Source organism: Adiantum capillus-veneris, chromosome 3 (assembly GCF_014529385.1).
Source record: "Adiantum capillus-veneris isolate H3 chromosome 3, ASM1452938v2, whole genome shotgun sequence".
Taxonomy (NCBI): domain Eukaryota; kingdom Viridiplantae; phylum Streptophyta; class Polypodiopsida; order Polypodiales; family Pteridaceae; genus Adiantum; species Adiantum capillus-veneris.
The window spans coordinates 139206690-139227601 of NC_140933.1; the positions used below are offsets into that span (position 1 = coordinate 139206690).

Genomic DNA, 20912 nt, shown 5'->3' on the forward strand with positions numbered 1-20912 from the left:
GAGGGCTTCCTTAGCCTCCTCTTTAATCTCTCCTTCCTCGGGGGTGAGGGATGTGATGGAAGCATGAAGGAGGTCGATTTGTGCCTTCATCTCTTCTTGCTCTTTCCTCCATCTCTCCCTCTCCTTCTCGTTCTCCCGTGCCCTTCTCTCCTTCTCCTCTTTGAGGTTTTGGATTTCCGCTCTCATGTCCTCTTTCTCTTCGTTCCATAGCTTGATGAAGGTGGCTTTCTCCTCCCTCCATATCTCTCTCTCCATCCACCATTCTTTCATGTCCTTCTCCAATTGTGCAAGCCTCTTGTTCGTGAGCATGAAGGTTGTCTTCATTGTCGATGTCGGCGTCTTGATGATGGGGGAAGACATGGTTGTATTCAGAGCTACCCTCTCTTCATATTGTGAAGAAGAGGGGAGAAGGGGAGTACGTGTGTGTATGCGTGTATGTGTGTAGTGTGTGTGTGGGTATGTATCCGTGTGTGTGTGTGTGTGTGTGTGTGAGAGAGAGAGAGAGAGAGAGAGAGAGAGAGAGAGAGAGAGAGAGATGGCTGTGTGATCGGGAGCGAGGAGGGGCTGCGTGAGTGGGAGGCTGGAGGGGGGCAGTTCAGCAGCAGCAGCAGGTTGATTTAACAGCGGCAGCCACAGGCAGGTACTGGGGGTGCTGTGCAGGTGGGGTGGGCGCGCTGAGCAGCTGGGGTGACACAGCAGCGCGCTGTACAGCAGTAATGTGCCTGGAGCAGGAGGAGGGCGCTGGTGCAGCAGGTCCGCGTGCTGGTGCAGCACAGCAGCAGGTCCGCGAGAGATGCAGCACAGCAGCAGGTCCGCGCGCTGGTGCAGCACAGTAGCACAGCAGCAGGTCCGCGCGAGAGAGAGCAGCAGGTCCGCGGGGACGCAAGGGCAGAGAGAGAGAGAGAGAGAGAGAGAGAGAGAGAGAGAGAGAGAGAGAGAGATCACAAGTGCATGAGAAAACACTAGAGAGAGGAGATAGGAGAGAAAACGCTAGAGGGATGTAGAAACCCCAAATGTTGGCAATACTATGGAATGACTTAATTTGAAAGTACAAAGGGGTAGGGGTCCTAATATATATGGAGTCCCCTAAATTGTCCTACCTACTTTCCAACAAACTGCACTCGATGGAATGATTTAATGTGAAAGTACAAATGGGTAGGGGTCTACATATATATGGAGTCCCCTTGATTGCCCTACCTACTTTCCAACAAACCGCACTTAACAAAGTGCACTCAATAAATAAGTGTGTGCTTCATAATTATGCCACATAATCTGAATTGATAATAAACTTGCCCAGGGTACAAAATCTGGTCCCGGGCGAGGTATCTAAGAAAAAAATGCAACCAAATAGAGACTCTGACCTTGGAAATTCCATGGAATAGGGGTCCTGTCTCATGCCAGCCTACCGGGTGGGCACAACACACGTCAGTCACCACCGAGAAAGTATGTCTACCTCAAGTATGGTTGGGCATGGCCACAAAACAAACAACTGTCACTCCCTAATTTTCTCCTGGGAGGTATTGGAACCACCATCGGACAGGAAGTGTACCTCTAACAGATTCTACAGACAAGTTGCACACAGATCTTGATGAGGTCCTTGGCATACATTCAAAATATTTTGAGCTCTTGTTTATTGCAGATCAATTGATTGATGATGTTATGCATGCCAGAGGGGAGATTTGGTCCATGTTCAATGAATGGTTACGGAGGCTACGATAAGCAAGCTCCTTTCACTATGCAGGAGATGCATGATGTAGTGGGGTATTGATGGTGCCTCTTGTCTTAGAGAGGATGCGTTAACACGACAGTTTTTCTTGCAGATTTGAGATGTGCTCAGTCCAGTTATGCTCTCTGATTTGCAGCATTTTTATTGCAGGAGAGATGCCTTCCACTATGCTTCGGGGCTCATTTCTCTTATACCGAAGGGCGGAGATGCATTGTTCCTCCAACAGTGGAGGTCGCCCTCATGTCTTTCATGTATAAGATATCAGCCTCAATGATTAGTATGCGTTTGAGACTGTTTTGCATGATCTCATCCATGCTTCAAAGAAGGGTTTTTTGCAAGATTGATGCACTTGGGACCATAGTTACAGGGAATGACCCTTTTCAGGTCGCTGTTCCCCGTTCCCAGTCTAGCTTCTTGTTCCAAAACCCCGTTCCGTGTTTCAAATGTGAGTGTCCAAAACAGGGAACGATATTTTATACTGGTTTCCGTTCCCTGTTCCCCATTCCGGATAAGTGTGCTTGGGACAACATCTTCACCTTTTATGAGGCAGTTGGTTGGACACGACAGTCGGGACAGCCAATAGCTATCATGCTTCTCGACTTTGAGAAGGCTTATGATAGAGTTGATCGGGTTTTCTGGAGGGCACTATGCAGAAGATGGGTCTCCCCTTGCAGTGGATTTCAAGAGTTTCCACGTTATATCATACTACTTCAAGTGTTGTCACGATTTGAGGCCACATTGGGCAGAGATTTAATATGTCTCGCTGTGTTTGGCAGGGATCCCCCTTGGCGCGTTGTTTCTGTTTTTTATTGAGGCCATGTCGCGTAGGACTCCACATTTGCGAGGTCTTACCATGCCATTGGATGGCTCACGAGATTTGTCGGATTAGGAGTATGCAGATGACACTTTGCTCTTTGCACGTTACGACCCACACTTTGGACAGATTGCAGGATGCTCTAGTTACTTGCCTGGCCAGTGGTGTACTCATCAAGTAGCACAAGTCTTTTGGTTTTCTTGTAGGAGTTGACTGGAACTGTTAGTGGGGTGTGCAGGACAATTTCACCTGGTTGCTCAGAGGATAGACTTGTAGATACTTGTGTTTTTATGCTGGCATTGATGTGTCTTATAAGCAGCAGCTTGAGCAAGTTTACAATCTAACAAGAGGAAGCTTTGCTATTCGTCTTCCTTGCATTTGTCTCTGGCTAGTAGAGCCCTTGTCACAAAATTGATGACATGGCATGCTATCTACTAATGGTCAACTGAAGGCCAGACAATAATTATGCTGACGTGGCAGTTTTATGCACACTTGCTAACATGGCATAGCTTCTGCATACTGCCTCGCGTTTTACAGCAGTTGACATGGCATAACCTACGGCAGTCAACATGGCTATTTGTGACAGCTTTTTGGAGGTCCTTATTTTTAGCAACCCTAAGCTTTTGAGGGCATACGATTGAGGGGCCCCTTATATCTATAAAAGAGAGCCTAGAGGGGAAAGGTCAGCAGATCATTGCATGCTTGCAGACTCAGAGCTCCCTTGGCTATTGTACTTTGTGATTATCAATAAAGAAAGAAGTATTGAAAGGAGCGCCCAGACTCTAGGGGCCAGTGCATCTAGAAGCGGAACTTTCCCGCTGTGCGTCAACTCCTCTCACTTTTCACTTCAGTTTCTGTTCGTGTGTCGCTACTGATCCTCGAAAGTAAAAAATTTACTTCGAGGAGGAAAGGATATAAAAGAAATGCAGCAGATGTGTTCACTTTGAACACAACCCGAGTTCTTCTTTGTCTTCTTCCATTTCTAGTTGGAGTTCCAACGAGGATGTGAAAAGACGATCGAAGCGAAGAAAGTACAAGAAAAGAAAATTAAAGAATTTTTTTAATTATTTTATTTTATATATATATATTTTTTGACAGAGCTCGCTGCTGCTGTACTCTCCCGCTGCGCCATCACCATCGCCTCCTCCCCCCCCTGCCTCCCCTCCCTCCCTCCCTCACGTGCAGCCCGCTGTCCTCCTCGTGCTGCCCTCAGCCCCCGCTGCCCCCCGCCTGCTGTCCCCCCCGCCTGCCCTCTGCCCCCGCTGCCCCCCCCCTCGCGCTGCCCTGTTCCAGCCTTTCTGCCCGCCCTCAGCCCCCTGCTGTCGCCACCCGCCCTCAGCCTCATCCCATGCTGCCGCCTCACGCCCTCATCCCTTAGCCCAAACCCGCTTTATCCCCCCCCCCGTCTCGGCCCGTTCACCCATCAGTTTGGGCCCCCCGCCTCGGTTGCTCCCTGCAGTTTCGGCACTCTCGGCATCTGTTCCAACTCCTTGGAGCAGTGTTTGCACGCCCTTCTGCAACATCCTCCCGTCGTCCTCTTCTTACGCCACAGCAGTAGACACAGATGGAGGCTCCAGCTTCGCCACAGAGGGACTCGCCTGAAGCCCCCTCGCCCGACCCCGCTGAGCCCACCATTTGACTTGCTCTTTCGCCGACAGAGCAAGCGAGCCTTGCCGCAGAGGTAGAGCGCTTGCAGGCGACTTCGGTCATCTGCAAGGTTCTCGGCACTCGACCTAGCAGAGGAGAGCTGCGAGACCTTCTCCAGGCCCGCCTTCTCGCAGAGGTGGGCAAGATTTTGGATGTCCAGATTCTCGGACGGGGGTACTACCAGATTGAGTTCGAGACTTCCGAGATGGCCTCCAAGGTCATTGCTATGAGTCCACTGGCCATCCGAGCATCACGCGCCCACTTTCGACAGTGGCGACATGGTTTTGACCCGACTTCGGATGTGCTAGTAGAGGAGGCAGACATCCCCATCTCAGTCTGCTTTCTGGGTTTACGGAGGGAGTACCTTCCACTTCTCTCCAGGATTGGCTCCGCCATCGGGACAGTCCTGGAGACACCTCTTACGGCAGCATCAGTAGCTGCCAAGGCGGCTGGAATCCCTTCAGTTCGAGTTTTGGTCAGAGATACCCACACGCTCCCGAAGGTCATCCTTCTGCCTCGGGTGAGTGGGGGTTGGTTTCGACAGACTGTGGAGTACTCGGGTATCCCGAACCAGTGCTTCATTTGCAGATAGATGGGCCACCTAGCGAAGGCCTGTCCACGGAGGAGACCACGACCCGCACCCCAGCCTCAGCCCCAACCTGCCAAGGCTGGGCCGCAGCCACAGCCAGCGACATAGAGCACAGATTCAGCGCCACCCTCCGAGCCTGGGGCTCCAGCGAAGGAGGGGTGGCAACAGGCCCGTGGCCGTCGACGCCAGGGGCCACAGCGACAGCCTGGCACTCAGAGTGGCCCCTAGGTGCCTACTCAACAGCAGTGGGTTCCCACGGGGAACCGCTTTGGGCCTCTTGAGCAGGAGGAGCCTCCTTCGCCAGCCTCCACCTCCGCTTCACCCTCGCCAGCCGCTCCGCCTTCCGATCTTCCCTCCTCCTCCTCATGCCCTCCCCCGCCCTCTGCTACCGCTCACCCCCCACCTCGCCCCCCCCATGTCTCTGCCGCCCCACCCCGCTTCTTCTCTCCCCCGCCCCCCCCAGCCCCTTCTCCCCCTCCTCCTGCTTCAGTACCTCAGTCGGCTCAGGAGACTGAACCCTCGCCGGCGGCTAGGAGATCTCTTGGCAGCGCCTTTGCCACGAGTCGCCTAGTGAGAGAGGGTCAGCCCTTCATGCGGCCCCCTCTGCAGATTCAGACATCTTCTCTTGCAGCTATCCCGCGTGGTTTGACGAGCATTGACCTCCGACGCCGCTGGGATTTCTTCGATTACGGGTTTACTCGTTTTCTTGGCGACTCCGCAGCAGACCACGAGGCAGCCTGCTTCAGAGTCCACGCTTTGTTCCTCGCCGCTAGGGGGACAGAGGCCTTGGACTCGGCAGTTGGTTTCTCCTTCCCCCTCTGTGGCAGGACTGAGACAGAGTGGTCCCTCGACTCAGTGGTGGGATGGTTGCATACATAGGTTCTCGAGTTCTCTCACCACATGGGAGAACTTGGCGTTACAGATTTGCTGCAGACGTTGTGGCCACTGGCCAAGTTTGCGGTGACACCCCCAGACTCAGCAGGATGTAGACACATTGTGGTGTACTTTTTTGCTGATACGCAGTGTTTGCCTTGCTATGTATTCATTCATGAGGACTCCTGGACAGAGGAGGTTGCTTTACGCACGGCTCGCTCTGCTTGGGCTTGGACCAGGCACTCACTGCAGTCTCGCCTATCTAGAGGACGCTCGGATGCGGATTACTCCCCATCCAAGCCTGCTTCGAAGATAGCTCGTCTTGCTGCTGCGGCAGCATCTGTTCTCTCTTGCTCCCCATGAGGATCGTCTTGTGGAACGTGCAGGGACTAGGTGGGCCCAGTTTCAGCGACAGCGGGGCCGATTGCGTCAGGAGCTTCAGCGTTGCCTTGTGGGAGGAGAGATTGATCTCCTTATGCTTCAGGAGCACCATTTGTCTGAGAGCCGCATTCGGCGATGTGGTCAGATTTTGCGTGGACGCTATGATACCTTTTGGTCAGCTGCTTTTGGACCTGGAGGCATCCAAGGTGGGGTATGTATGACTATTGCGGACTCACTACAGCAGGCCATTGTGGGCAGAGGGATTATTGTACCAGGCAGGGCTCAGTGGATTACTATGCAGGTTCAGGGTAGCCTTGTGGGTTTCCTGAACATCTATGCGCCCAATGTGGCGAGTGCTCGTGTAGAGTTTTGGTCACAGATTGTTGAGTCTTTGCCACAGGTTGACCAGTGGTGTGTAGGAGGGGACTTCAACATGTTGGAGGACCCTTCTGACAGGATCGGAGGCAGCCATGCTACTGTGCATGGAGTCGAGTTAGCAGCTTGGGAGAGGTTTTGTATGACGCTGAGGGTCTCGGATACATGGCAGCATTCTGGCTTTGTGAGGCCTCCAGAGAGTCTTGCCTTCTCTAGATCGGACCGCAGAGTGGGAGGAGTGAATCTATCGCGCATAGATCGCTTCTACACTAGTGACCACTTCAGTGACTTGGGGGGATCAATGGGCATCCTGGCAGGGACATCCTTCTCGGACCATGCACCAGTGATTCTCACAGTGGCAGATAGGCAGAGGAGTGGGAGCACGATGCTTCGCATCCCAGAGCGGGTCTTGTTGGACTCAGCACTCAGAGAGAGGGTCGAGGCTCTATGGACAGAGGGCATGGACAGCCAGGCTCCACCTGCAGACAGAGTGGCCTCAGGCCTAGCTCAGCTTAGCCACTTCTTTCTCCAGGAGTCTCTGGCTCGACGGGCTGCAGCGAGAGAGGAGGAGCAGCGTCTCAGACGAGGCATTGCTTCACTACAGAGGATGCAGGAGCAGCATCCAGACAGTCCATGGTTGGAGGAGCAGTTACAGCAGGCTCGACAGGAGCTTGCTTGCACAGAGGAGAGGCGCCATGAGTTTGCCTTTCATCGACAGGCATCTCAGTGGACTCAGGTGGGTGACAGGGTGACATGTGGTTTTTTTGAGACAGTGGGACCTCGGCACTCGCATGCCAAGGTCAATCAGTTGAGGAGACCCGATGGGTCAGTTGTTTGTGAGCCTGAGGATATGCGTGCAGTCGCTACTGACTTTTACCGTGAGCTACTGTCGGCTGAGCCCGAGTCAGAGAGACAGGATGCATGCAGGGAGCAGGTTTGGGCACAGATGCCCTGTCTTGTGACTAAGGAGATGCGGCAGAGGCTTGAGTTACCTCTTCAGCTTGAGGAGCTGCACACGGCTCTTAGGGCCCTCCCTCGTGGTAGCTGTCCAGGTGAGGATGGGCTGACTCCCAGCTTCTTCTTGGAGTACTGGGACCTACTTGGCCCAGATCTTTGTAGTGCCTTTCAGTACATTCTGCACACAGGAGTGATGCCGGATAGCATGAGTGAGGGCCTGATTTACCTCATTCCAAAGGAGGGTGGCTCCTTGGATGAGATTCGACAGTGGCGCCCCATCACCATTCTCGACTCAGCCTACAAAATTCTTGCCAAGGCTCTGAGTTTGAGGATTCAGCCACTTTTGGAGAGCCTTATACATGGGACTTAGACAGGTTTTGTCAAGGAACGCAGTATCCTTGACAACATCTTCACTTTTTGGGAGGCTTCTGCCCTTGCACGGCTCCGTGGGGAGGACCTTGTGATTCTTCTTCTCGATTTTGAGAAGGCATACGACAGAGTCGACTGGGACTTTCTAGAGGGCACGCTACGCAGGATGGGCTTCTCAGAGGCTTGGATCAGAGGGGTGTCAGCTTTGTACAGACAGGCTCATAGTCAGGTGCTTTTGGCAGGAGGTAGAGGTGAGCGCTTCATGCTCACACGATCGGTCAGACAAGGTTGTCCTCTTGCCCCCTTTCTCTTTCTGTTCTATGCAGAGGCAATGAGCAGATTTTTGGTGTCAGAGCAGGTTGGTTTGAGGGGCTTAGCACTCCCTCTACGGGGAGATGAGCTTCTGGACGCTGAGTTTGCCGACGACTCAGCCTTGTACTTAGAGGGCCAGGAGGCCAATTTACACAGATGTGGGCAGGCTTTGGAGACCTTCTGCTGTGCATCGGGCGCACTGATCAACTGGAGAAAGACAGTGGCTTTCTCGGTTGGTAGTGCTCCTGTGCCAGATTGGATGCCAGGAGAGGGTTTCAGGTGGATTCCTCCAGGGACTGCAGTTCGGTACTTGGGTTGTCAGGTTGGTTTGGATTTGTCCCCCGAGCAGCAGATTGCTCCTCTTCTCCTGTCCATCAGGAGAAAGCTGTTACATTGGAGCTCAGCCCGACTTTCGCTGGCTGGTAGAGTAGTAGTTGCCAACCAGGTGTTGTTGGCGACTATGCGGTACATCACTTCTTGCTGGATCTTCTCGAGTTCTTGCATCAGCCAGGTACAGAGGCTGATCAGGAACTTCCTTTGGTCAGGTCGCGACACTCAGATTGCCCGAGCCAAGGTGGCTTGGTCGGTCATCACACTTCCTTGTTCTCAGGGAGGGCTTGGGATCATTGATCCAGCAGAGCAGAGCAGAGCCCTTCTTGGGAAGTTCGTCGTCAGAGGACTTCTTCCAGTCGAGGAGCCCTGGAAGGAGTTCTTGTTGCAGAGGCTTCGTGCCAGGGTGCCTCAGTCAGGAGGCCCTTGGCAACCTTCGACCAGATGGATCTTTACAGAGTTGCGTCGAGTTGGTTTGAGCAGGAGACTGGAGGACCGATTCGCTGTGAGTCTGCTTCGTTCTTGGGAGCTATTACGGCGTGGCCTAGAGTAGAGACAGCCGACGTGCACGGAGGAGCGCCTACGGCAGTCCCTCGTCTGGAACCCCATGGTTAGCACTCAGCGAGGCCACTTGGTTGGGAGTAGGCCTCATGTTTCTTGGGGTCCCATGGCAGCAGGTCCAGCGCGCTCTCTAGGTGACTGGCTAGAGTTCACAGGTTTGTCAGAGGAGGTGCAGGTTGTCCAACTACAGGGCATGAGAGGGGTTCAGAGCATGTGTCAGGACATCTCAGAGTCAGTTCCAGCTGACTGGCTCACGCCTCTCGAGCCAGTAGCACCCCGGTGGATGGGAGCCTTCACACGACTGGAGGTTCTCATTTCAGTCAGGGCTTGCTCAGAGACTGTCCCAGCCCTGTTCTTCGAGCTTCAGGGTGGGGGACGACTACAGAGAGTTGCAGTAGAGGCCCCGCAGGTAGCAGAGTGTTGTTTCCAGAGGATCCGAGTTGTGGGCATCTGTGGGAGGACTTGCGTCATAGACCCTGACCCAGCAGCTCTTGAGACAGGACACTGGAGGCTATGGGCTTGGGAGTGCTGTCCACTGGCACGAGTACAGTGGGATCCTGGTGAGTGGCTATGGAGGGACCCATTCTCTTCTGCAGACCGCCCAGGAGTCCCTTTCTTTCAGTTTACTGTTCGGCTTGGACGTCATATACTTGCAGCAGAGAGTGAGGCCCGCCCCGCTGCAGCACGTCATTGGCAGGAGGAGGGTCTCACAGTTGAGTTCTTGGCAGCTTTTTGGCAAAGGCTGTGGGACTCCAGACAGCCGAGGCGCGTCACCTTGTTCCAGTGGTTGGTTGCACACAGAGCCACAGCAGTAGGGAGCTGGCTTGTACATAGTGGTCTCTCGGCCGCATGTACAGCCTGTGACCAGTTGGTGGAGAGTCAGCGTCACTGTCTTTGGGACTGTCCCTCGGCCCAGCAAGTGTGGCTACGAGTTCTTCGGCTGATGCCTGCCCTCTCCACGGCTCGACAGTACACTTGGGGGGCAGCGGCTTGGTCCACCCTCACGGGCCCGGCACTTCAGTTTGAGCTACCTTCCACCAGCAAGATGATAGTGATACAGGGGGGTCGACCTACACTCCAGCCTGCTACAGACCTTACTCCACAGGAGTGGAGCATTGAGAGAGCGGAGTGTTGGGAGCTCATCAGCGGCCTAGCTCTCTGGTTCATCTGGCGGGCCCGTTGTTTCCGCATCTTTGAGGCTCGCCTTGTACCACCAGCAGAGACTGTTCGTGACTTTTGGCTAGAGCTGATCCATACTCTCAGAGGACAGCTTGAGGGACTACAGGGCAGCTCCGACCGCATGCGGGAGCGCCGCGAGGCTTTCCTTTGACTCTGGTGCCCTGGCCCGTTCTACTCCATGGTCCAGGGGGTGCTCAGATGGCACTACTGTCCACCTGTGTGGCTTTTCCCTCCTCCCATCTCTTGATTTAGCCCCATTGTACATATGCTGTTTTTTCATTGGGAGAGTCTCCCCACCATGCTTGTTGTAGCCCTCTCTTGCAGAGGTGGATGTAGCCCTATGGGCAGTTTTCATTAACTAATAGAAGGATCTTTTTCTCAAAAAAAAAAAAGAAAATTAAAGAAAAGGGCCTAGAAAGCACAAAAAAAGCGTTCTAGCAGTAGGAGAAGGAAACTTCTTCCACCTATGATAGTTCAGATAGGGATACGTACACTTTTAGTACCCTTTATGGCAAGAAGAAGAATCACTTGTTACGATAACTTGGAAAAGAAGAAGTGAACGAAGGAGTTCAAGGATGGTGGCCAAGCGGTGAAGTTTGATACTTTTTTAGCCTATAAAGATGCTTCTCGAGCTAACACTTTCATATAGTAGTTTGACACCGCTTTCTATGGAGGCAACTTTTCGGAAGCCTCTGAAGTACAAAAGGCGGCAGCTTTTCTGAAGGGGAATGCTCTCATGTGGTGATCTACTCTTTTGCTTTATAGCAAAGCACGGATGAAATGGGTGAAATTCAAGAAATTTTTTTCTTTAGTGTGGGGCACAACATTATGAGGCCGATGTGATTACAGCTTGGAACCATTTGAAGATGCGCACCTACGGTCAACATTTTTGGGATACCTTTTTGCTGGTTGCTTCTTTTCGGAAGGTCTCTTTTCTGGAGCAGATGGAGCGGTATTGTTGTGGATTGCCCAAAGAGATCCGACGATGCTATTCAAATCAGAAATCCAAGAGCATCCAGCAACTCATGGAACATGTGATGGATAGTGTCAGGTGACACATCCAACCCTATGTGTCCATGGACAAGCTACACCATAGCAGGGTTCCCGTCAGTCCAGTCAGTCTAGATTAGAGTGATCTGGCACTTTTGTGAGTCTATTCATAGACGGTGCATGCCCAGTCACTTGGTATAGATGCATATCCTGTGGTTGCACACCGCATATTCATAAGCATTCCTATCAGAATCCATTAGAATCAGATAGGGGAATTTTCTAGTGCATTTAGCCTATTTTACCTATTTTTGACATTTTTCACTTATTATTTTTAAGTGACTTCTGTTGGAAAGTAGGTAGGGCAAATTGGGTAACTTAATATTAGGCTAGCACTCAAGGACAGAAGAGGTAGCAGGAGCTCCCCGCTCAACAAGCATCTTTTCAGCAAGAACCATCAAGATCTTCAAGCCTTGGCAATTTCCCTCTCCTTGGCGTTTTCCCTAGCCCTAGCGTTTTCTGTTTCTAGCAGATTTCCACCACAAGCCGGCCTCAAGCACCAAGCCTTGGCGATTTCAGCTTGCAGTCCTCGCCATCACTCCCACATGTCCAGCATTTTTCACTAGCGCTGCAGCAGTCCTAGCGTTTTTGCTAGCGTTTCCAGATCTGCCAGCGTTTTTGGTTTTCAGCCCATTCCGCAGCAGATGGTCAGCGTTTTCAGCCTTCATGGATAGCAGCAGATTCAGCCCTAGCCATTGCAAAAGATCCCCATTTTCAGCCCTCAAAAACGCAGCCAAAACAGTCATTTTCAGCCACCGAAAACAGTCCCAGATTTTCAGCCATAGCGTTTTTATGGACAGCAGTTAGAAGACCGCAGATTTCAGCCCTAAAGTCGTCAACGTCGTCACCATCGTCGTCACCGACATAGTCCCAAGTTGCATCGGTCCATTGCATCATCATTGTACCATTTTGTGCAATCATAAGTAGACCACTCTCGCCAACGAGAGTGGGGCCTTCGGAGGAGGGTTTTACAACGTCTCTGGTGTCGTATTTCTCTTCTCTCTTTCTCTCAGTCTCATACACTTGCACACACAATATCCACTCGCTTTGTTCGTGATCATAGCACTCTCCATAAAGAACGGAAGGCTCTCCCTTTCATAAGAACTAAAAGGAACCTTGAGCAAAATATGGATCACTAATCTTGAGAAAATACAACATTCATTCCGTTGCACCTTACATTGGTATCAGAGCTTTGTCAGTGTTTTGTATTACTCAAGGGAAGAACCACAAGAATTTTTTTTGCTTGTTGAGGTCGCACGAACCCAAGTTCGCTTGGGCGTGTCGATTCCTAATCGTGTTTTGTTGAAGAGTGACAGGAATCCCAAGAAAGAAGGGCTTGTCCAGCCTCCCCTTGTGTCTCTTTTCACTCATTGAGAGCGGACCGTGCACTTAGCGGCCGGCCAATCGACGTGAGGTGGGAAAAAGCAACCTTGGTGTGAGCGCAAGGCCGCCAAGGGGTGCACCCGCGGAAAAGAGTAGAACTTGGAAGATCCTTCTCAAACGCGATTTGCAAGCAAAAGGAAACCTCAAGACCCTGAAGAATACAAGTTCCTCGTGAACTTAAGAACCAAAGATCATAGTGCATGGTCGTCACTCGAAGCGGAATGGATACTTTGCATTCAGGTGACGAGCATGAGAGAGGCAACGAAGACTTTTCCCCACCAGGAGATTTTTCCCACCCTCCCCCTTCGCCATCTATGCCACAAAGTGTACCAAACCCTATGGAGGCACTGGTCAAGCAGATGATGGACATGATGGCTAAACAAGATGAGACCCGCATGAACATGATGCGGGCACAACAAAAAGCGAATCGCATTGCGCTTGCCCAACAAGAAGCGACTCGCATTGCCTTGGACCGCAAGCGCTAAGAACGAAATGAAAGAATTGCAATACAACAATAAGAAGCGAATCGAGTTGCGTTAGCACAACAAGAAGCAAATCGCCTTGCCTTAGAACGTGAGCGCGACGAACGAAAAGAAAGAAAAGAACTAAGAAAGGCTGAAGCGGCAGCACGAAGCGCGGCCTTGGAGGCCGAGCGTGAAGCCCAAAGAGGACTACGAACTCAAGAATTGATTCGACAGGTACTTGCCTCGAAGACCGAATCACCCAAGGATCGTGGGAGTTCATCAAGTGACGCAAGCCACGATTCGGATTCCAACAACCCGGTCACAGAGAAGTTGACCTTCAGTAAGTATGACGGTATGCCGGTTATGTCTTTTTCTAATCGTGTTTTGCAGTTAGGTACCCAATTACGCAAGTCGGATGAAGAACGCAAAGAGGCATTCCTTTATGGATTGGACGAGTATATTAAGTACGATGTCGAGGTGCTCGATCCAATCAATCTCAACAAGGCGGTAGCGATTGCACAACAAGGGAAAGCCTAAGGAGAACAAGACATCCACAAGTACCTCGCAGACTTCTCAGAACCCCCAGAACGGTAAGAACGGTAAGAATGGTAACTCTTCTAACCAATCTTTCAACAGTCTCTCAAAAAAGAATTCTTCCAATGAATCTAAGGGTAAGGCTAACACAATTGCTAAACCTAAGCTTACTCCATATGAAAAGGTAGCACAAGAAATTGTAGGAGGATACATCACGTCGGAAGAGCAAAGCACTTATTCTAAGGAAGGTTGTCGTTATCATTGTCACGTTAAGGGTCACATAAAAAGAACATGTCCTAAGCTTGAATTGAATGAATCTAAAGAATCCACAGAACCCACTTCCTCTGTCGATGCAATTAATGACAACACGAGTGTGCCCCATGTCTCTCATGACCCTCCCATTGATGATTCTCTTATTAAATGTTATGGTCGTACGTCGGGGCAACGTTTTGTCATATTGTTTGACCCAGGTAGTATGCATGATGTGATCAGTTCCTCTCTTGTTGAGAGAGCCCGCCTCGAAGTTAGTCCGAGATCTCCTATCGAGGTCTCTGGTATTGTTCCCAGTATGGACGCTCTCATCACGGAGGAATGCCTTGATGTGTTGTTTGCAATTCAACAAGCTGCCTTCACTAGAAGATTTGTTGTTTCTCCTCTCTCAGGATGTGATATGATTTTGGGCATTCGATGGTTTCGTGATAATAACCCTCTCATTGATTTTGAGGCTAACACTTTCACTCTCAATGCCAAAAGTGGTTCTCCCATTGTCATTCATGGAGAGGACATTGTTCATTCTCCATCTCTCATTGCTAATATGCAGGACAAGATTGAAAGGATTTGGGAAAAGGAGACTCTCTCAGTCTCTTCTTCTTCCAAGCATGACACACAGGATTTGCATGATTATGAGAAGCATGATGATTTGAATGCTAATGATGATTTGCATGATCAAGATGTGATTTCTCACAAGCATGATGAGTTGCATGAAGAAGACGTGATTGTTCACAAAGATGATGAGTTAGTGGATGCTTTTTCTAGCGAAGCTAACCTCGTTGAAGATTCGATCCATCACGAAGGATCGATCTTGGCTCTCGAGCCTAGGTCAACAGAACCCTTACAGGAAGTATTATGTGTTCGCATGATTGATACGCACGCATTGTTTGAGTGTTTCATTTGTGATCGTTTCCTGTTTTTTAGTCAGCATCTTTATGTGATCCCTTTTATTAGGCATGACATATTGTATGTTGAGCACGTTTCTCTCATGGATGAGCACGAATTTATGCGGATGATTCATGAAAGGATGAAATGTTTGCATTCACAGAAGTCACATTCCATGTCTCTTCCTTGGCAGGACACATTTGTAGAACGAGCACATGAAAGTATGAGCACGAAGCATGGGCATTTCCGTGGTGAATTGCCAAAGATGATTGCTCTAGATCAAAAGAGAAAGATTCGATCTCATTGTTTGCATGCGTTTGATGAACGGCGTGGCACTCCATCTCTTTGTTCATCTACATTGCATGCACAATCTTTAAGGACGACAAGATTTTTTCCACGCACTTTACATGGAATGGGTATGTTCATGTTTTTGTGTTGGAGATGGGTTCATGAATTTTCAGCCATGGAGATTCTTGAAGACGAAAGGAGCAGGTCTCTAAACGAAGTTGAAGCAAGGAAGGATCCACAGAAGCCTTTGTGTCGCTTTCGGCGCGGCCCAAAGAAGCAAGCGTTGCAGACCTTTATGAAGTTCAAGTACCGCACGACCCACACATCAAAGTGGGCCGGCGAAGAGTCCCTTCCAGGATACCAGATGCTGTTGGCGCTCTCCATCGACACCATACAGTTCGGTACCAGTACCTCACTTTGAAAAGGAGGGGATGTCACGTGACACATCCAACTCTATGTGTCCGTGGACAAGCTACACCATAGCGGGGTTCCCGTCAGTCCAGTCAGTCTCGAAAGAAGTGATCTGGCACTTTTGTGAGTCTATTCGTAGACCGTGCATGCCCAGTCACTTGGTATAGATGCATATCCTCTGGTTGCACACCGCATATTCATAAGCATTCCCATCAGAATCCATTAGAATCAAATAGGAGAATTTTCCAGTGTATTTAGCCTATTTTACCTATTTTTGACATTTTTCACTTATTATTTTTAAGTGACTTTTGTTGGAAAGTAGGTAGGGCAAATTGGGTAACTTAATATATAAGGAACCCTAGGCTAGCACTCAAGGACAGAAGAGGCAACTGGAGCATAGTTACCTGGAACGGGAACGTAGAACGGAAACAGGAGTGTCTGGAATGGGGGACGGGAACGGGGAGGAGGAGGGGGGGCCGGAACGGGAACAGGGCTGGAACGTCCACCTAGAGTAAGGATTGAATTACCTCCATTCAGCTTAGTCTCAAATAAACTCCTAAACAACCCCAAATCTGCCCCCTAACCTGCCCTCAAATTGCACCAAATATGTTCCCCGAACAGCCCTAAATTTGCCCCCAAAAGCCAACCTTTTTTCCCCCAAATGCCTACTTTTGCCCGTTCCGCCCCGTGTTTCGCCCATCCCGAAACACCGTTCCGGTTACACCACGGCGTTCCGTTCCCATCTCCGTTTCGGGAACGGGACTCGTCCAGGACGCGGTTTCGGAACGTTTGGGTTGTGTTCCCCCCGTTCCCTGTTACAGTGAGCAGGAGCTTCCCGCTCAACTGGCATCTTCTCAGCAAGAACCATCGAGATCTTCAAGCCTTGGCGTTTTTCCTATCCCTAGCGTTTTTTGTTTCTAGCAGATTTCCACCGCAAGCCGGCCTCAAGCACCAAGCCTTGGTGATTTCAGCTTGCAGTCCTCGCCATCACTCCCACATGTCCAGCGCTTTTCACTAACGCTGCAGCAGCCCCAGCGTTTTTGCTAGCGTTTCTAGATCTGCCAGCGTTTTTGGTTTTCAGCCCATTCCGCAGCAGATGGTCAGCGTTTTCAGCCTTCATGGACAGCAGCAGATTCAGCCCTAGCCATTGGAGAAGATCCCCATTTTCCGCCTTCAAAAACGCAGCCAAAACAGTCATTTTCAGCCACCAAAAACAGTCCCAGATTTTCAGCCATAGCGTTTTTATGGACAGCAGTTAGAAGACCGCAGATTTCAGCCCTAAAGTCGTCAACGTCGTCACCATCGTCGTCACCGACATAGTCCCAAGTTGCATCGGTCCATTGCATCATCATTGTACCATTTTGTGCAATCATAAGTAGACCACTCTCGCCAACGAGAGTGGGGCCTTCGGAGGAGGGTTTTACAACGTCTCTGGTGTCGAATCTCTCTTCTTTCTTTCTCTCAGTCTCATACACTTGCACGCACAATATCCACTCGCTTTGTTCGTGATCATAGCACTCTCCATAAAGAACGGAAGGCTCTCCCTTCCATAAGAACTAAAAGGAACCTTGAGCAAAATATGGATCACTAATCTTGAGAAAATACAACATTCATTCCGCTGCACCTTACAGATAGTTTCTCCATGGACTTACGATACAGACTTATGCGATAGACGAGCCAACGTCTAAGTCATTTGAGAAAGACTCTATCAAGCAGAAGAAGAAAGACAAGAAACAGAAGAAGAAATCCATAGGGCCTAAATTGATAGTAGGAAAACTTCATTTCACCAGAATTGGCGGCTCGACTTGGAATTATGCCTTAAGAAATGGGACCACAGTTGGATGCAGTTCTAGCGGCACCAAGACATGACATTGCGATTACACATGTCATTGGCAAACTTCGGTTGCATTGTCAAGGGTATTTAGGGCGTGAGGACTTCCATATCATTCCTCTTGAGTGGGTTGCTGTACTTTTAGGGATACCTTGGTACCACAACCGTGTTGTGATTGATTATGAAGGGTAAAGAGATTGTCCTTGATGTAAAGTTAAAAGGCGAGTCTATCCCACTTGTATTACTTCGGCCATTTCTAAAGTAATGAAATCTTATCTTTTTGTTTACTCAATTTTTCAAAGAGATTTGGAAGAACATAAAGGTTCAAATTTATCCAGTTTAGAATTAGGACGCCAAGAGTTTCTCCAAGCTCAAGCCAATTGTTTCTCTAAGGGTTAGCCTAAAGAGGTACCTCCTAAGAGACCTAAGGATCACACAATTGATTTGATTCCTGGCAGTACGCCATGGAACCGACCACCTTACGGAATGAGCAAAGCCCATGATGAAGAATTTATGAGCCAAGTGAAAGAACTTTTGTAGAAGGGTCTAATGTAGCCAAGTACCTCACCTTTTTGTTCATCAGTGCTTGTTTTAAAGAAAGATGGATCTTGGAGAATATGCGTTGACTACAGAGCTCTTAACAAAGTCATCATCTAGAACAAGTTCCCAATACCTATGATCGATGATATACTCGAGAATTTACAGAGTTCTTCATGTTTCAACAAAGTCAACCTGAAAAATGGCTATCACTAGATCAGGATCTCTCTTGGAGCTCTATACAAGAGTGCTTTTAGGACATCCTTTGGATTGTACGAGTCTTTGGTGATGCCATTCGGTCTATCTTTCATCTTCCAAGGTCTTAGAGTGGGCATGATGGTAGTTGAACCATAATTGACAGATTCAGCAAGCATGCTCATTTTGTACCAGTAACGAAGACAGTGAAGGCCGACCACTTGGCCTAACTGTTTGTCTCACATATTTTCAGATTACATGGCATGCCTAAATCTAGTGTCAAATAGAGACCTCAGATCATGAGCTTGTTTTGGAGAGCAGTGTGGGAGAATATTGTATACAACTGAAATTCTCTTTGTCGTTTCATCCATAGACCGATGGGCAGTCGGAAATAGCCAACTCAGTGGTTTTGGATTTTGTCTTGTTCCCGACAAGCTTTTAAGCTCTCTATTTGTGTATGGAGACAGTCTTTGGTGTGATTTTCTTGCTTATTGCTATTTTGTTAAGAAAGACCAGTGAGGGCATCAGCAATTGGGGCCTTTTCCTTTTATTGTCTCTATAAGGCTTTATTTTCTCCATCTACTTTCAGCCCGTATAGTTCTCATTGTTGAATTTGAAATTCTCGCCTTTCTCCTCAAGATAAGGTGGGTTACACGATACAATGTGCCTATTTGTGCAGGCATGCATGCGTGGAGCGTGTGCATAATCGCCTCCTCCAATAAATGCAACAAGAAGTAAGATGCCCTTAACTTTCGGGTGCTCCTTGCTCCATGTTTCTTGCAGAGTGGAAGAGATGTTTGTCTGGAAACTCTGTAAGCATATTCTACATGACAGGTCTCACACACACAAGTATGCTGAAATGCCAAGTTTTATGTAAATAATTGTTGTCATTGGTCAACCTCCTATTGTAATAGGACATGTAAATTCCTTAAAAAGGAATCAAAAGCTATTATTATGACCTTTCTGTGTTTAATTTCCAAAATCTTTGTGGTTTAATGCAACTTATGGTATCATGGAATGATGATCAGGGGCATTCTTCATCACTGATGAGAACCACGTCATCCAATCTTGAAGATGAGCTTCTTCCACCAGATGCAATAATCAATGGCATTGACAGAATGGAGGGTCCTTACAACCCAGACACTCCTAAATTCATCGAGAAAGGTTTGAGTTGGGATGAGTTTGTTAACCTACAGAGATCTAAAGCTTTGTAAGCATCGACATTTGTCAATTTTGTACTATGTAGATGAGTTCCGCCAAGGACTTTGCCTCAAAAGAGATGAGAAGAGAAAAGGCTGTCAAATTTAGTTTCGAAAACTTCAAAGTATAGGATCAATTGAATGGGCAGTCATTTCCAGCATGAAGTCTAGCATGTCAATTACTGAGAAAGTAATTCAATTCCTTATTTCTCTTTGGCTTTCCCTCAAAAGATCTTAGCACTGGTGCTGTTCAATTTAGGATCTCTATATATGCAAGCATGCCCATTGGTCTGATTTGCACATAGGGAAGGATATGAGATAATGTCTGCCACTTTTCTTTTCAATGCCATGCGCATCATCTCTTGTTGGAAAATTGGATAGTAATCTTGAAATTCAGTCCATGTGAAATGGGAAGTAGACACAATAGCCTTAATATTGAAACCAATTGCTTCATTAAAGCAAGGGCAAACCAAAGCTCATGGAGGAAATTACCTACTTCAAATTTCAAGCACTGAATTCTGGTCATTTAGAACAATTTGGTTTTCTTAAGACCAAATAAACGTGACCACTTAAACATCTTTGAACTTCCACTCTTTGTCTAATGTTAAGGCTTACATGGGGTACTGAGGATGGTCTAGATGAGTGTTCTTCTTTGTGCAAAGGAATGTAATGTGTATGCTGAAAGTCATTAGTTTTACTTTTTTGTCGATCAATCAATTCATTTCACATAAGTACACCATCAAAGCATTGAGCTTTACCTTGCTAAATCTACCAAGAGAGGGTCAATGAGCAAACAAACGAGGTTTCATGAGTGGGTTCGTTTGCTGCATTCAAGTGTTATTGTATGTGAGTCATCTTTGATGATACATTCATGCTCGGTATCGTATGAGGATCGATGCTCGAGGTATTGCACATATGCTATTCAATTGTACTGGTATGAAGACTTGAAATGGTTCAAGGAAAGACGGGTATGGACATAGCTTGTACTTCGAAGGTTAATTTCAACAATTTTTTGGTCTATGTATGTATTAATTCTGCGAGAATTTTGAAATATGAAAGGGCTTCTAGATAAGTCCAAGGTGGAAGCAAATTAAGGGTTACAAAATACCTTGTTTATGGACATTGCTAAAATGAGGGGAGAGAGAGAGAGAGAGAGAGAGAGTTGAACCAACCAACCTTGGCAATAAATTGATACTTACAAGGGGGGCAATGGGTTGCATATATACCCATCCAAGTAAATTGCCTTGCCCAAACCTTGACAAAGAAGTAAAATAAATACCTAAAAGCCAAAATAAATAATGGGATCGCATTGGGCAGTTCACTTGAGATGCCATAACTTTGACACCCTCTCTGCAACTCGTAGTGGACATAAATAGTGAGACCAAGTCGATTAAAAGCTACCATGGACACCACAGATACATTGGTTATGCTAGATACACCTAGGATTTGCTACCCTCAACTTTGTACCCTAGAAGAATGCCATCTTGAGCATCGGTTGCCTTTTAGAAAATTGAATTGTAGACCACTGTCCAAGAATCCCCGTTCGTGAATTGTGAATACATCACGTCCAAATACTCCGAAATAATGAACTTTGAAACACATCCTATCCATAGTCCGACCAATAACAATGAATTGACATGCATATCCATAGTATTTTAGATGCGTCTGATTGGTTCTTACAACATGCATGTGTCTTGAACTCTGACCCACGAGTTCAAACACCAGTTACTTCAACTCCAACACAAGGATCCAAAT

The 20912-nt window shown here is 48.5% G+C and overlaps 1 protein-coding gene across 1 annotated transcript in view; it reads left to right on the plus strand.

Annotated features, from left to right (window-relative positions):
- Positions 1–19379, plus strand: part of LOC147461806 (uncharacterized) — a 92841-nt gene extending 73462 nt beyond the window's left edge. Inside the window, exon 3 of the mRNA XM_086509253.1 lies at positions 18987–19379. Within this exon, the coding sequence (XP_086365379.1) occupies positions 18987–19172 (186 nt within the window). The 3' untranslated portion in view covers positions 19173–19379. The remainder of the gene's footprint in view (positions 1–18986) is intronic.
- Positions 19380–20912: the final 1533 nt, after the last annotated feature.